The sequence below is a fragment of the Watersipora subatra genome, chromosome 3 (genome assembly GCF_963576615.1).
Source record: "Watersipora subatra chromosome 3, tzWatSuba1.1, whole genome shotgun sequence".
In the NCBI taxonomy this organism is placed as follows: domain Eukaryota; kingdom Metazoa; phylum Bryozoa; class Gymnolaemata; order Cheilostomatida; family Watersiporidae; genus Watersipora; species Watersipora subatra.
In genome coordinates, this window is record NC_088710.1 from 50,234,343 (window position 1) to 50,250,410 (window position 16,068).

Sequence of the window (16,068 nt, forward strand, 5' to 3'; positions counted from 1 at the left end):
CAATAAACTTTCACTTACTTTGCACTAATTTTCATTTCACTCACACAACATCAAGGATTTAGGAAACCGAAGAATGCTGAACTGAGAGGGAGAGCAAGCATCGTATCTCTTTCATGAGTTGCGAGAAGGATTTTGGGGATTGGCATTTCAGTGTCTTCGTTATTCAGATGTACTTAGCACAGTGATTGCCAAATTGCAATTTCGAGAAAAAATTTTGTTGATATCATATGGCGAAAATTTTTTCGTTTAGCGAGGCAAGAAAACATTGTGTTCCACATAGTAAGACGAAAAAAACCACGTAACAGAAACATCGCAACCCGGGGGTGCACTGTAGTCAAATTAAGTTTTACCGCAGGTTAAATATGTAGTTTGACTGAGTGCATAGCATTACAAATTATGAAGCACAGCATAATGAATACCAGCAGCATCAAGATACAAAATTGATAAATTTTGAAATTTTTGCTTTTGTAAAAAAAGAAATGACAGTAATCACGATAGGAACACTAAAACCATAGCACGGGTTATCGGGACTTTTAAAAAGATAGATTTTTTTCAAGTTCTACTAAAGTTTACCGCAGACTGGTCTATGGTTAAACGTTTTTATCTTATTGTTTCTACATAAATATTGGCGCTAAATCCGTTATGATTAGTATTGATTACCATTGAAGCGACCGACATAACATCGCAGCAAAGTAGCATAGACGGAAGAGAACAACTCCCTTTAAGTGCAGCTGATGCATCAGGTGCAGTGCGTATTGTGGCAAGCTGCTGTTTTGCTTGCCCCGCTCGACGGGAGACAACTCCGCAAAAACAACAGTTTGTCAAGACAGGCTAATTACTTTCATATCTAGATGTTTGACTTGAAAGATTCAGAGATCAGTGCATCTGTTACTGGAAGTTCAAGTGTTTGTTCATAATATAATATTAACAACTGTCCATGTTAATATCAATACAAGCAATTGCTTGCATTTCCTTGCTAAGACTACTCCTATAATATACCTACGATTGTGTCTCAAGTTTTATGTTTCTCTCTATCACTTTCTAATTGCTGCTGCTTGCACAAATGACTTTGATGATTAATGAGACTTGAAAAGGCCTCAAGGTCAATGTGCTGAGCTATAAAATTGCTTCTGTGTAAATTACCAATAAAATCACTCATGCTATTAAATATATGTATATATCTGTATGTATTTTACTCATGAAGAGTGGAATACTCCCCTATCTAAACATTACAAAGCCTACCTGCATTATACCATAGAAAGAACAGATAAGACGCTGTTTCCCAAGAGGACTTAATAAGTCTCTAGAGCAATAAATATGATCATTCTTCAATAAATCAGCACAAATAATTTTTTGTGATTATTCGTTCCTACATGTAGATGTTTTAACAGAAGACAATGACAACAGATTTTACAAACCTACAAGTAGCTATGAAATATTTATCTTTATAAAAACATCAGAATTAAACTTGTCCTCATGAAATACTTGAGTGAGTGTTAGCACTGTGATAGACCACGCCGCAAGAGGCACCTACCACAGCGGAACTGTGATAGACCACACCATAAGAGGCACCTACCACAGCGGAGTGGTCCAGAGAAAAGTCAAGAGTGGCTTCCTGCTGTGAACCAAGCAATGCGTTGAGGAGTCGCTGCTTTTCCATTTCCCATTCATCTTTCATACTATCCCAATGACGCGTATTGGCAGCAGTGAATGTCTGCAAACACAGTTTGGAATGTCCATTCAGAAGTCAAGTTCATCACAATTTGAATTTAATATCAAACATGGTATTCATTTTCCTATTACAGTAGGCGCTCCTACAACGTAAATAATCCATTCCAGGAATGATGAGCAATAAGGAATTTATGTTTTACTAACAGTACAATACAAGTACATTGCCTAATCCGTTCCAAGAACTTTTAAAATCACCCTTTTGGCCAGACGAAAAGAAAAACTAGACTTGGCTTTTTGATTTGTGGGCTGTACTGTAACAGCTGTACTGTAACAGCTGTACTGTAACAGCTGTACTGTAACAGCGGTATTATTGGCTTGCGTTGACAACTTTTCTCCTTTTGTTATTACTTTCACTCGGTTTATGGTTGATGATTGCGGTAATTTTACATTAAGTTAAGCTTATTTTCGATGTCCATTTACAATGATTTGTTTTGTTAGACAGTAAAGTCAGTTTTTTGCCAGTATTCTTGGCAGTATTCTGCCAAGAAAAGCTAATGACAAAGATTTCATACGCCTACCATAAAATAAAACCAGAATATTTTTCACTATAAAAACAGCGGTGTGTACCTGTCCATCATCTATCTGTCGTTAGAGAGTCAAGTTTATAATAAAATATATCTTTTGACGATACTCCAACTCATGACATTCAGATCGGTAGACCAATGATATTACAACTGCACCAGTCGATCGTTTTTATGTCCATATTTCTTAACAATTACGCGGTTACTTATTTTCTGTTTAGTTGACACGTCTGGCGATCTATCACGGCAAACCAAAATGTCATGGAACTGGGAGAGATAATAGAGATAACTGATAATAGAGATAACTGATAATAGAGATACTGATAATAGAGATAACGCTATACATACGCCGTTTTGTCTCATAAATGCGATGACAAAAAGAAAGCGATGTTTTAAGGCTAACTACCAGATTATCGTTATACATATCGAATTTGAGAACTTGTTCCGATTTGGCATTTTATGTTATATAGAAATTTTTACATAGTACGAAGCAAAAGACTTTACATATATTTTTATGTTATATGGAATTTACGTTATAGGAGGTATTCGTTATAGGAACGTCTGCTGTAGTTTGTTTGCTATGATTTACTGAAGCATTAGTAACACACTCCACCTGATAGACACACTGTTAGAACGGTGTAAGGAATGCATGAAGTAAGCAATATCCAAAAGAACTTTTTTTTAGAAAGTTATCCATAAATACATACATTCAATCTACTATCTAAGAGGAATAACTTGTGAGATCTAGCTCAATTGACCAACGCCCTTTCTGAACCAAGTCCACCATCCACAACTGGAACTCAAGATAGAACATCCAAGAGATACATACTGTCCAACCTTACTTTCTTAACCAGTCAACCTAAAAGTCTAACAACAGCCAAGATTAATACAGCGACTAACAAACCCGTCTCTTTGAAGTCTCAATGGCAGCAAGAAGCGCATTGTCTCTCTCGTTCTTAAGAAATGCCCGCACATCTGTGTCCCGAGCAGGCTCCAAAGCATCATAGGTCTTAACTGAACTCAAGCTCTCCAATTTCTGTGAGATCTGAGGAATTCCACAGCCTTTCGGTCCAAGTAGCGTGGCTCTGTTAAAAGGAATAAATATACCACTTACGCATCCTCTATTCAGTTAATAGAAAATCCACAGAACAACAGACTTGAATCAACTGACGGTGTTACTTGCAGGTTCTCTACAACCATAGTCTAGTTAGAATAAATCTGCAGATAAGTTGACTATGAAACCATAAACTGCTGATTACTAGACGCAATATTTGGTAATCTCCTTATATAGAGCGTATAAAATGTATCATAGCTTCCCCTGTTGTTCTCATGACTGCACAAGGATTCGATATATTTCATCATGAACACAACTACCCTAGGACACTTATATTTCGCTAGTATTTAGTTTCGTGAGTGGCATACAGAGTAAAATTTCGCTGCAACTTAATTTCGCAGCTCTGATGAGTGCGAAAATATAGTGATGCGAAAACAAATGCAGTGGAACAAACATAATTAAATTCATCAGGTCCAGTTCACTGTTACGAAATTGTTTTCAATTTGCGACTAGTTTGTATTTGTAAACCGCAGGTAGAAATGTGTTGACGAGATCGATAATGCAATTTGATCGCTTGCTGCCATTTGTTTCTTGGACTATTAATGACGTCAAGGTCCCTCCCGCCGTGACTGATGCGGTACCAATGTAAGATTTCAAGTACTTATAGCACGTGGTGGCCATGGCTCCGGGTTGTTATTGTTTTTGGTTGGTAATAAAATTCATCACTAAAATAAAATAATTATTATTAAATTTTATGACTTTCCCTACCAGACTTTCATCCTCATCAGTTACAAATTCAGTGACTAAACTAATATCATCATCTTCCTCATTTGTCTTGGCTTTTTCAAAAAAACCTGTTAGCGTAATTTGCTTTGCCATGCTGCTTAATCAGTGTATTAGCTATAATGAGTTTAGCAGAAAATGCCCAATGAGCCAACCACACACCAAAAATGCCTGCATTTCTAATACGTATGACGATTTTATTGTGAATATTGATGACCAAAGCTATTTAATTTCGCGTTTTCGCTCGTTCGTTATGATAGTTTAGTTTCGCTAATGAAATTTTCGCGAAAGGATGACTCCGCGAAAACGCGAAAGTTAGATGAGGCGAATACATAAGTGTCCTTAGGGTATGTGATACTGCCATGCCAAAGTATTACTCCATAATGACGTTGGAGAATTCCGACAAAATGAAGGTCAGCTAAAGATCGACTATATCAATTGTTTTCTTACGCCTTCACGTTAACGGAATCCTCACTAGCAGCATGCTGACTTTTGGACCAGAGTTTCTGGCCAGCATCCAAAATTTGGTGTAGACTTCGTTCGACTCTTGGCAGCTCAACATCGTTATCAAATGTGGAGCACAACTCTTCGGCCTTTTGCAGAAGCTCTGAGAATCCATCTGAGGCCATATGTCACCAGGGGTTCAAAGCTCTCTAGAAAATGCACATACAGTACTAAATATTTAGTAATGAAACCACAATTGGTACATGTGGCCAAGAGAAACCTTGTAACCATACAATTTCAATTCTAAAAAACTTCTAACCCACTTTGAAGATCACCATTAAATGCCACACAGTTTTCAAGCATTACCATCAAGCATTTTGTAAGGCTTTTGTTTTAATTTTGTTTTCAAGATGCCATGCTAGGACGTCCTAAATTCTTCATAAGAATTGCCATACTAAGTTCAAACAAATGATATCTTTCACCTATTTACCTAGCTCAGTTCAAACCGCTAGAAATGACCAGAAGTTCAAGTGAAGCTAACAGACTTGAACACTTTAAAGCCTAATCTTGTATACACATGCAACCCCCTGATCCTAGACCGTATTAACAACTTTCCATTGACTGTAAAAGCACTTAGGGTAGCACAACTCCTTTTGAACTGAATATCCTATTGAAGCTCTAAGCTTGCATAACTCAATCAAAAAAACAGAAATCAAGTATACATGTAGCAAACAGTTTTTCACCCTTTTTTCAAAAATGTGATGTTTTAGAGGTATAAAGAAACATAATGGTTGACATAAACCGAGCCTGATAAAGTGGATATATTTTAATAAAAAAATAAATAGTTTAGTGCAAAGCTTTTGCTGCTGAGGAGAAGCTTTTCAGTCTGATTTTTTAGTTAGCTTGGCAAGTTTTTATCTTCATTACAAAGAATTTCAGTCAGTATGCCATTAGAAACTGATGTTCTGAGGACAGCCATTTATCATTTCTTAGCTGGTTAGAAGTACGCTCTTTTGGCAATATCACAAGAAATAATAGTCCAAGCAACTTCAACATTTTTAAATATGCTTAAAACTAGAATATTATACACTGGAATGAAAGCATATTTATTAAAGAGACTAGCTGTCCTACCCAGCATTGCCCGAGTAATAAAAAAGTTATTGAACAGGAAATTTGATATGTATTTAACATATATAACAACATTTGCCATTCTAACTTTCAAACTACATATCATGAGAGAAGTGTTTTGTATAGTCTAAATAAATTAATAGATTAATCAATTTCAAATTCGTCAAACAACCGTAACTTTAAAACTATATCATGAGGAAATGATTTTGTGCAGAACAGGTTCTTTTCCTTGAATGCATTAGACAATGTGTAACTTCTGAGAAGACATGTATTTAACAGATTGATAAAAAATATGGCAGAACGTGGTAGTATTTTGTAGTTGAAATTTTATCAGAACAATGTCTGCCAAAAATGGTTGAATGAAAAATTAATATTAATAATAAAGATTGAAAACTAAGTAATAGGATAGGAAAACAGTGATAGGAAAATGAATAATGTTTAAACTTCAAACTTGACATTATACTCCAATTACGTTTAAAAAATGCAAGTTGAAATAAAAAAGATATTGCAAAAAAACTTTAAAGCCTTATATTATAAACTTCAAAATTTATACGAAGTTTATAAATGTAATAACAGAATGTAAACGTATCTATCTATATATACATTTCTCAAAGTATGTAAATTTGTGTAAATATAAGAGAGTGAGGAATAACTGATACTTGTAATCTAACACGATAAGTTTTACAGTAAATCTCACAGATAATCTAACAGATAATCTTACAGTAATCTTCCAAATATTTGTTGTAAAATGTGAAATTTATTACGAATTACTAATTGGTTAGGTTTAAAATGAAAGATGTAAAAGCTAATACACAAAGCGAGTGCTGATAGGAACATACAAACAAAGATGTTTTAAGTTGAACTAAAAGAAACAACGTAAAAAGATTGTTTAAATGAACCAAATATTTATTCTATTTAATGATTGTGGAGCACAAGGTACCAAATCAGAATTAAAAATAACATACTGTAGCTGTCAAAAAGTATTTTGAGCAGCTGGAATAAATGAGTAGAGAACTAAATGAAGATGTGAAATAAATAACAAGAATGTAAACTATGAAACATATCATTTGGTAATGATACAATTAATACAAAGTGCGAAAACAAAAATCGTTATGGCCAAATAAAAAGCACTACAACAGTCGCCAAATATTTATTTCGAGAGAGAAATGTTTGTTGATACGGTTTGGCAAAAAGCATCGTGTTTTATAGGGGCGTAATGACCTGTGGGCACATAGTATCAATAAATACGTCATTTTGCTGAACTTTTATCATTAAATGATTTTATGTTTGCGAAACCATTTTACCGTAACAAATAACACTGAAGTCCCCAATGCGAGCAACTGAATCTCTTAACAATGTATTTAATCAGCACACAATTCGCCAAATTCTAAGTTCGCAGATAAATTATTGTCGATATCATGAGGCTGAACAAATTGGCCCTAACAAAATAAAGACGAAGAAGCATCGGGCAGCATATACATAAGTCCCAAAATATTTCTTCTTCGCAGCTTCATAACGTGTGGTCGCTTTGCTAAAATAATTAGCGTGTGGTTATGATATACCAAATATGATAACGCCATAGATCGAAATTTCCTTACCGGGTGTTTGTAACATGTGGGCGCAATGCTAAAATAATAGCTATAGCCGGACAATCAAACCTAGAATACACATACGACATACTTTGAGATATATATATAGACATACCGCACAAAGTGATCAAAATTTTGTAATTCTACGTAAGTGTGTTGAACTATAGCTACAATATCTTCACTATTTAAACCTCTCCCACAACTTAAGATGCTGCATAATATTAAAACTCATACTGATTATAATTCGTTGATCTACTTCCAATTGCTATTCTTCAGTTGTGTAAGGCTTGAGTTTTGGTTCAGTGAGAACTTTCAATTTGAACACAAAGGTAAAAATGCTAAAATTATTCAAGTTATTTTCTTTCTGTTTCTGAATAAGCATATGGTCATGTCTGGCAGTCACTTGCAATTGATGGGTGGCCTGGCAATCAAAAGTAAATGCTAGAAGAAAATGTCAAACTTTTATGACCTGCTAACAATGATGATCAAATAAGCCTACATAAGTCCTACTATTTCTGCTGTGGGTAAAGACTGTCAAATGGGCCTCAGTCCTGGTCGTGTAACAATGCCGCATCCACAAAGAGATTAGATTATTCATTTTGCTTTTAGTAAAAACAAGTGATCACAATAATTATTATGCTTATCAAAGAGATTTTGCAGCATTCTAAAATGATCAAAAATAAATTTGTACATTTTAATATCTACAGTGCAAACAAATATTGGTTTAAAATGTAAGACTTAAGAAGAAAATCTTAAAAAATGATATTCAAACAAGAGCAAAACTTCCACACAACTTTGAATATACTTTTTTAAACTATTAAAAGTAATTTTGTTTATATTTCTTATAGTTTTTTATGACACCAGTCCAACAAGTTGATAAGCAAAATGTGTGAAGTGATCTTCATCTATTATCCCAATTACAACTAACGCTATGTTTCTCAAAATCGCAGCCATTTTTAAAGCACTATTGACATGAAGTCAACAAAAGTATGTTTTTAAATTTTCAAAACGTTAACACATTAAAAAATGGTGGAGCAATTTGTGTGAACAAGTTTAACATGAACAATTGATGTCTACTTGCAATCATAAAACTTAGAACACTAGATAGTCAGACAGAGCTAACAATGTTGTTGGGTCATTGTTTAACTGGTTAAATAGAATCCAAATTTAATTGCATATTTAATCTATCTACCACTCACAAAAAATATCAAGCTTATAAATGACTAGATTGAACTTAAAATATATTTTGAAAGTTCCAATGTTATAAAAAGGTGGCAAACCTAGCTTACATAAGTTCCAAGAGTTTGGTCCTCAGTTCAACAGTATTCCATCAAAAATGCACTTGACATACGTATAACACTCACCATGTGTTATAAACAATTTTGAAAATGTTGATGTTCGAACAGCAACTTATTTTGGTACATAGGTTACAAAAAACTACTTGATAGCTTTTGAAAAGTAGGCAACGTAAAAATCAAAAATTTGGATGTCTTTGAATTTAATTATTTTCATAGACGATGGTGCAAATAGTTAAAATATTATATTGTATAGCATAAATCTCCTGAATTATTATATTTGCAAGCCCATTGTCTTTTGTCTATTTGCAAGCCCATTCAGCAAAAAATCTTCTTTATTAACAATGAATGCAATCTCTTGACAAGTTCATATGCTTCATCTCGTAGACGTAAGGCAAGTTCAAACTGTCTGCAGTAACATTCTAATTAAACTGGTTGCTAACAATTTAGGATGTACTGCAAAGCGGTTGTGAAGTGATAATTCCAGGTAAAGACTGTTTTATTCGATCTGTTTCGAAAACATTTTTAACAACTAAATATTTATTTTTACGACGGTTAACTGTGTTAAACCACCTCTAATAATCATGGTTGCAAAACTTGGCAGTAATAAGACAGATTTCTATGGGCAATATAACAGATACTTGACCGTTTTTTTTTCAATTGAATCATTTAGCAACTAACACTGGCAGATCCTATTACGGGAATATCAGCATTTTATGGGTTTCAAAAGATGGGCATCCCGAAAGTAATGGCAATATGGAATAAATTCTTAGTGCGTAAAATGAGTTGCACTTGAGCTAAAATACTAGTGGTTCTAAGTATTTTGAGCAAGTTATAATAAGAATGTTTGTGTTGTAGTTGGTTTTTTTAAACCATCCAGATCTCTATACAAGCTGTGGATGTGTAATGCAATTTGTATGTACAATCAATACAATGAATATCACACCGGGATTTTGTGATATTATCATTCACAATTTAGTCCTTAGGCTCGTGATGATAACAAAGTTTGTTTAATCATAAGGGAAGTGAATTAAGAAGTCACTGTATATTGTTTGCTTAATTTGATCAGTCAACCATAAAATAATATTTTGCAATCAAAAATTATTAATGACCATATAAATTTTTAAAAACCTCACATATGCATTATACAGCCACGAAAATTTAAAAGGGAAAATTTGTTAAAAACAGTGTGAGCCAAAACTAATAAAATACATTTTCGCAAGCATGATCTGATTCCTTTTAACTTTCTTGGTAGCACTTGAAACCGTACTCATAGTAGTCTCATATATCGAGAAATAAAATTATGGGTGCAAACACATATAACAGCTTAATCCAACTTAATATTTATGAGATTTGCTATAAGAGCCCAGTTAGGTATAACCGAAACATTTTTGAATTGGGCTGATAATATTCACTGATATTACCATAGTGAGCAAGCACATTAAATTTGTGCCCTGATGCCATATATGTTGATTGTTGAGTTATTACATCGTGCAAAAGCTGAAAGATGCAAAGAAAAATACTCATTTTAATGCTCAGTGCAAGTAAATAGAACCCACATTTTCTTGTTTCTACAAGGAATGCAAAGCTCAGAAAACTGGCAACATGGCAAACATGTTAGTATGTATGAAAAAAACAGATGTACACTATCACTTCCTACATAGAACTGCAAAAAAGTACAAAATGGCTAGTGTCCATTGCTATTTAGTTTCATTTACACATCACATGTTTCTGAAGACGTTCACCCTATTGCTATATTTTTGCAAATAAAAACACTGGCGAAATAACAGTAAAATGATGTAAACCTTGCAGTCCAGCATTTTAAAAAAGAACAGCAAAATTGGTAATTGCATTATAGTGAACGTTAGACCAGGCGGAGCAAAATGTTCTGACGGTTGCACAGCCTTAAACAACTATATAAAAGCATGGCAAGGCGATGCCATCACTGGTTTTTTAACAATTAACCGTTATCCAAAATATTTGATGATGATTAATCTATTTATCCCAACTGTATTCTTTGAACATACACTAATAGTTAATCTGGATTGCACACTTCAACCAAAAACATTTCAGTATGAGATACATGTGTTCTTGAATCGACACATAGCTCAGCAGGTGCTCAATTATAACATAAATGTCAAATTATTAATCATCAAATATCCAGCAAAATAACGGTCGCTTTCATCAACTTCGCATAGAGGTGAGCGATATAATAAAAAAATAACAACACATGATTGCACAAATTGTCATTCAATGATTTAACCACGCAGCGGTAACCCGCCTGAAGATGTACGATAACGCTCCATAAGTTGCCGACGAATAAATTTAGAAGCTCTTGTTATATGGTCATAAGTTCGACCTTGAATAAAGGAGCTTTCATCGTAGACTAATCAAAACGCGCTCTAGGTTGCAGCCAACGCCGAAGAAGCAGTTTTATGTAAGGAATTGTCTTTTCACGACAGTTCTTTAATTGTGCAAGGAGAACTCCTGAAATGAAAATTAATTTCAACACAAACAGCTTGTCAAGGGCAGTTTTGAATCCGTTTGATGTGATGTGATATTTAAAAAGGCTAGAGTTTTGCTGCTTGAGTTTTTGTGAAAACATATTGCTAACCGGCAAGACAAAAAGGTTGCATAAAAAAGAGAAACGCTGATATAGGCGGTGAATTGCGTAAAGTAATCATGGAGAGACACATTTCTATATTCAGTGCATTGCTCAGCAACGCATCCACCACAGCTAGATTAAACATAGTAACAAAATTGTTTGCTCCAATAAATTACTACAGCCCGAATGGGAGTTGCAAGACTGCTGGAACAGCAGTCTTGTCTGCACTGTATATGATATCAAAAGCACAAAACAGCCTTAATCAGTTTAGGACAGTTCATACAGCATTCTGCGTTTACTCGCTTTGGTTTCTTGACTACTTTTAACCAATTTTACTTCATTGAAAATTAAACAAACTAACTCACCTCATACTGTTGAATGTTAAGTAAAGGGACTATAAAAACACTGCCAAAAACCTTTTACGACCTTTTTATTTACCAAGGTTATAGACTGCCAGCTACATATAATTATGATGAAGCTATTCATCACAATTCTCTTACATTATTTACCATGTTTGTAGACTGGGTTTGCCCAGAAGTTTTGTACATCTCTACATTTTTTTTTCAAAGTTTGTGTGTATGTGTATCCAGCTATAACTATTAAAATCTTGGGATAAAGGATTCATAATACAGTAGATTTGAAATCAGCACCACCCATTTACCAGTCGACTGCCTTACCAACTGAGCTACAGAGCTTGATCTCTTTACTAGTAGGCAATATATGACTATTTGGAAGCAAATAGACTAGCGCTTTAGGTCATAATGTAAAGTCATAGTGTAGAAGCCGTAACTTTTATTAGTAAGCTCACTCAATTTTTCCATTGGCAATGTGCCAGGCTAATAGCAATTGGTGGGCAACTCTCAATACCTCTCAATGTTTATAAGCTGATTTTTAATAACCGGGCCACGCTGGGTAGTACAGCTTGTGATATACTACAACTCATATTTAGTAATTGACTAAATGGATGCACGGCGTTGCATGGGTAATAAAAAATGTTTTTGGGCAAAAAATTCATTTTTACTTGGCTAAGTTTCTTTACCCAATAAGTTTGAATAACTTGAGCTGGTCTAAACCTTTACTATTTAAAGGGCCATTATCATACTTTATATCATTTAACAACTACACAAAGAACCAAATTTGTGAAGATTTTATTGTCTATATTTGTGTAATTAATTAAGCAACAAAAATTCAACATAAACAACATCACATGAACTGAACAAGGTCATATGAACTGGACAACATGATAGAAATTAAACAGGATCATATGAATTGAACAACATTGTGAATTGAACAATATCATATGACTTAAACGATATCTTATGAACTAAAAAAGGTCATAGGAATTGAACATGGTCATGTATATTGAACAAAACTTTTAATATATTTTATCATATGCAACCTAAACTTACATTTACACGATTTGTACAGTCTTTAGTTAGCAAGAGATCAACATAATACAAAACAACAGAAACTCTTATGCCGCTTAGCTTAATTAAAATTGATCAATGTATAACTTGACAACAGCTTTTGCGCGATGGCAAGCCTCAATAAGAGTTGATCTTAGTAAGTCAATTAGGCTTAAGTCCTGATCAGTAGTTGGACTTATTTTGGCTCTTACTAAACAGAGAGTGTCAGACTGATGGGATAGAATCTAAGCTGTTTGCTGAATAAACTTGAAGAGATGATAAGGTCCTTAGCGTACAACAAACACTGATGTCGACACAACAGCCAAGGTGTGCGCTGTAAACTGCCTACAATAACAGCAGACCACAAAATTCCACATGATCTCTTTCTCCGTCGCAGCACTTGACATAAACAGAAAGATTGTCCATCTTTCTGGCGCAAGAGTAGCAGTCTACCTGGTTGTTAAAGAAGCCATCCTCGCATTGTTGTAAGTTTGGTGCAAAGATAAAGCCTGCTCCCACTGTGGAGGCTCTCAGGAAAACCGAAAGTATCAGGAAGGTTGCTATTAAATGTTTTAGACCCATCTAAAACAAAAAACGAGAATAATATATTAATCTATATTAATAAATCCTCTCTCTCATTGTCTGTCTGTTTGTCCAGGTGAACATTGCGTTTCCACATTTTTGGAGCAAAACATGAAAACGCTCATAAAATTATGCTCCTTGGCTTTCGCAATATCGCTAAAAATATTTGGTTTCAAAACTCAGCATGGTTCCTGAGAATCAGCCTCTTAAAGACCCGTCTGCAGACTATCTGATTGATAATGGAAGAAATCCTGTGCATCCCCGGTCTTACTGCCAGTGTTAAGGCTAATAAAGATGATGAACTCAAAAGCTATAGCTATACAATTTTACCAGCCTTTTGCAAAGAGAGCAAATTTAAGACATGACATATATGGTGTGCGCATTGAGGCACTATAACTGCTGACAAGAAAGTGACAGCTGATATATGGCACAAGATTGCTAAAATATTTGATTTTAAAACTCCATCTGCTTCCTGAGAACCAGTCCCTTAAACACCCACCTGCGGGATATCTGATTGAAATTTTTAAAAATCCCAGCCTTTGCCATTCTTGCTGCTTGTAAATAATAACGAATGATTTTAGGACTTCTTTTAGCAATTTTCTGAGCGTAAATAATATTTTACACCGTTAGTGTAACCTTGACATAAACTAGATGTTATGTATAAGCTGCAGGTCATTGTCACACATTGTTGGAAATCTTTTTGTCCACCGATAACAGCAACTATCCGCTCTTACAGAAGGACTAATATGCATGTTCACTATTGTATTTTTAAAATTTGTAGACATGGCTAAACGACTTGATGGCATATCTATGTTTGTTACTCTATTGTTACTCTATGTTTTGTTATTCTATTAGTTTGCTGTATTTAGTTAGCTGTACGCTTGTTCTGCTTGTATAACTAACATAGATTATAAACAACAGTTACAAGCAGCCACCAAAATTTCAACATTTATTTTGTGGGGTTGAAAATGGCTATTACAGATGGAAGATAATTGTAAGTATACATGTGATATACATATGATATTATACATGTGATATACATGCGATATACATAAGATATACATGGGATATACATATGATATACACGTGATATACATATGATATACACGTGATATACATATGATATACAGATCATGTTACATACTAATACAGACCTCAGGTAACTGGCCTTGTGATAATTAAACACATTTCACTATTTTTACGAGTACATTGTGTAGCGTCAAAAATAATATTTTAGAAAAAGTGTAGATATAATGTATGCTTATGCTGTCTACCAAAGGTGTCAGCATTAATAGCGAGGCTTGTAATGTATGTAACTATGCACATACTTTAAATAAAGCTCTTTCGTCAACAAGATAACTTCGACATAAGAAATTCTATACAGTTTTTATTTTGACTGCCAATTTATCAGCTATGAACCGCACAAACAGTAAATACAGCCATGTAAGCACCTTCTATTGTCAATGTATGCAGGTAAGTAAAATGTATTTGAAATTGTCCTTTTTAAGCTAATCGATTCATGTTTACTGTTGTGAATTAAAGTTTCCTACCGTATTTGGTGAAGACAGAGGTTCTTGACTTGTATCTAAGCTATCCTACTGGTGATTACAATTGAACGCAATTAGGCATGACAGTTAAGGCACCATCTCTTAAATAGTCTCGCTCCCTTATCTCGCGCTAAGCAAATTTGTAATCAGCTAATAAGGAAGGTGCGGGGTTTCACTGAAATGTTTACACAAATTGATTTTCGCATGAACTTTCCTATTTCTGCAAATAGTTATGGAGTTATTTTAGCATCAAGTGCTCCGCAAACACTGAACGCATCATCATCATCATTTAAGTTGAACGGAAACTGTGTTTGTCGCCAAAAAGTCTGCAGATAAGTTAGTTCAAAGGTGATTTTATAAACTGTAATGACTAATACTTGTGATTTGATCACACAACGTAGCAACAACAATAAAATGTAATGTAATAGCGCAGTAACCAGATGCTTACCTCGACTACGAACATACATCTACAATCTATACAAGCAAAAATGTGTTACTCGATATCATTGAAGTACGTAGAAAACATTTTGATTCGTTACAATTGAAACTAATGGTATACTTTCATTTTTATGTCATCATTGTTGTCTCAGTAACGAATGAAACTATAAAACACTAGACACTTGAGACCTGTACATAGCAACCTTTGAACGTTTGACAGCAGCGTGGGTTGAGTAACCAGTCGTATAAACCCTGTTTGAAATCCCATCACAAAGTACATGCATGACAACAGATGTTGCAATGCTATTACAGGGTGACGTGATAAAATGGAATAACATGTATATTCACATTATCAATATATAGCATGTGAAACTATGACGCTCACAATTTATTGCACATAGTTTTGTTTTAGCGTTGTATAAAGATTTAAATGAAATCAAATTTTTTCTGCATTTGGAGGCTGCCAACATTTGAAGGACTGAGCTGGTACAACTGCTGATGATTCTCTATATAGGACCAAAAGATGTAGTGTGCAGTAGCCGAGTCTACATGTACAAAAGATTTGAAATGTCCAACGACTCCTATACACGGCTAATGGGCATAAGTAAGATCTCACTTGATTGGGAATTTTATACAAGGCTGGCTCATAATTGAACACATCTAAAACAGATAAACATTAAAAATATTCACAGTCAGAGCCAGTCATTATTCAAGTACATATTTGTGATAACAAGAAAAAGTTTATAAAGCGCAAGATAACAGTCAAAAACCAAACATCCTTCTGGAATTGTCTGCCATTTTCAATGAAGCCTGATTTCTTAGCACTCTCAGGCAAATCTAATAGCTGCATATTTATACATATATTAAAGATAATTAAATCAAATAAAAACACTGGCAACATAATAGTAAAATGATGTGAGTCTTGCAGTCCAACATTTTAAAGAA

General features: G+C 34.3%; 1 protein-coding gene across 1 annotated transcript in view; it reads right to left on the reverse strand.

The window, feature by feature from the left end:
• LOC137392222 (nuclear pore complex protein Nup93-like) overlaps positions 1–4,737 on the reverse strand; it is a 30,264-nt gene extending 25,527 nt beyond the window's left edge. Inside the window, exons 1-3 of the mRNA XM_068078880.1 lie at positions 4,540–4,737; positions 3,157–3,337; positions 1,577–1,714 (exon numbers count right to left, since the gene is read on the reverse strand). Of these exons, the coding sequence (XP_067934981.1) occupies positions 1,577–1,714; positions 3,157–3,337; positions 4,540–4,718 (498 nt within the window). The 5' untranslated portion in view covers positions 4,719–4,737. The remainder of the gene's footprint in view (positions 1–1,576; positions 1,715–3,156; positions 3,338–4,539) is intronic.
• Positions 4,738–16,068: the final 11,331 nt, after the last annotated feature.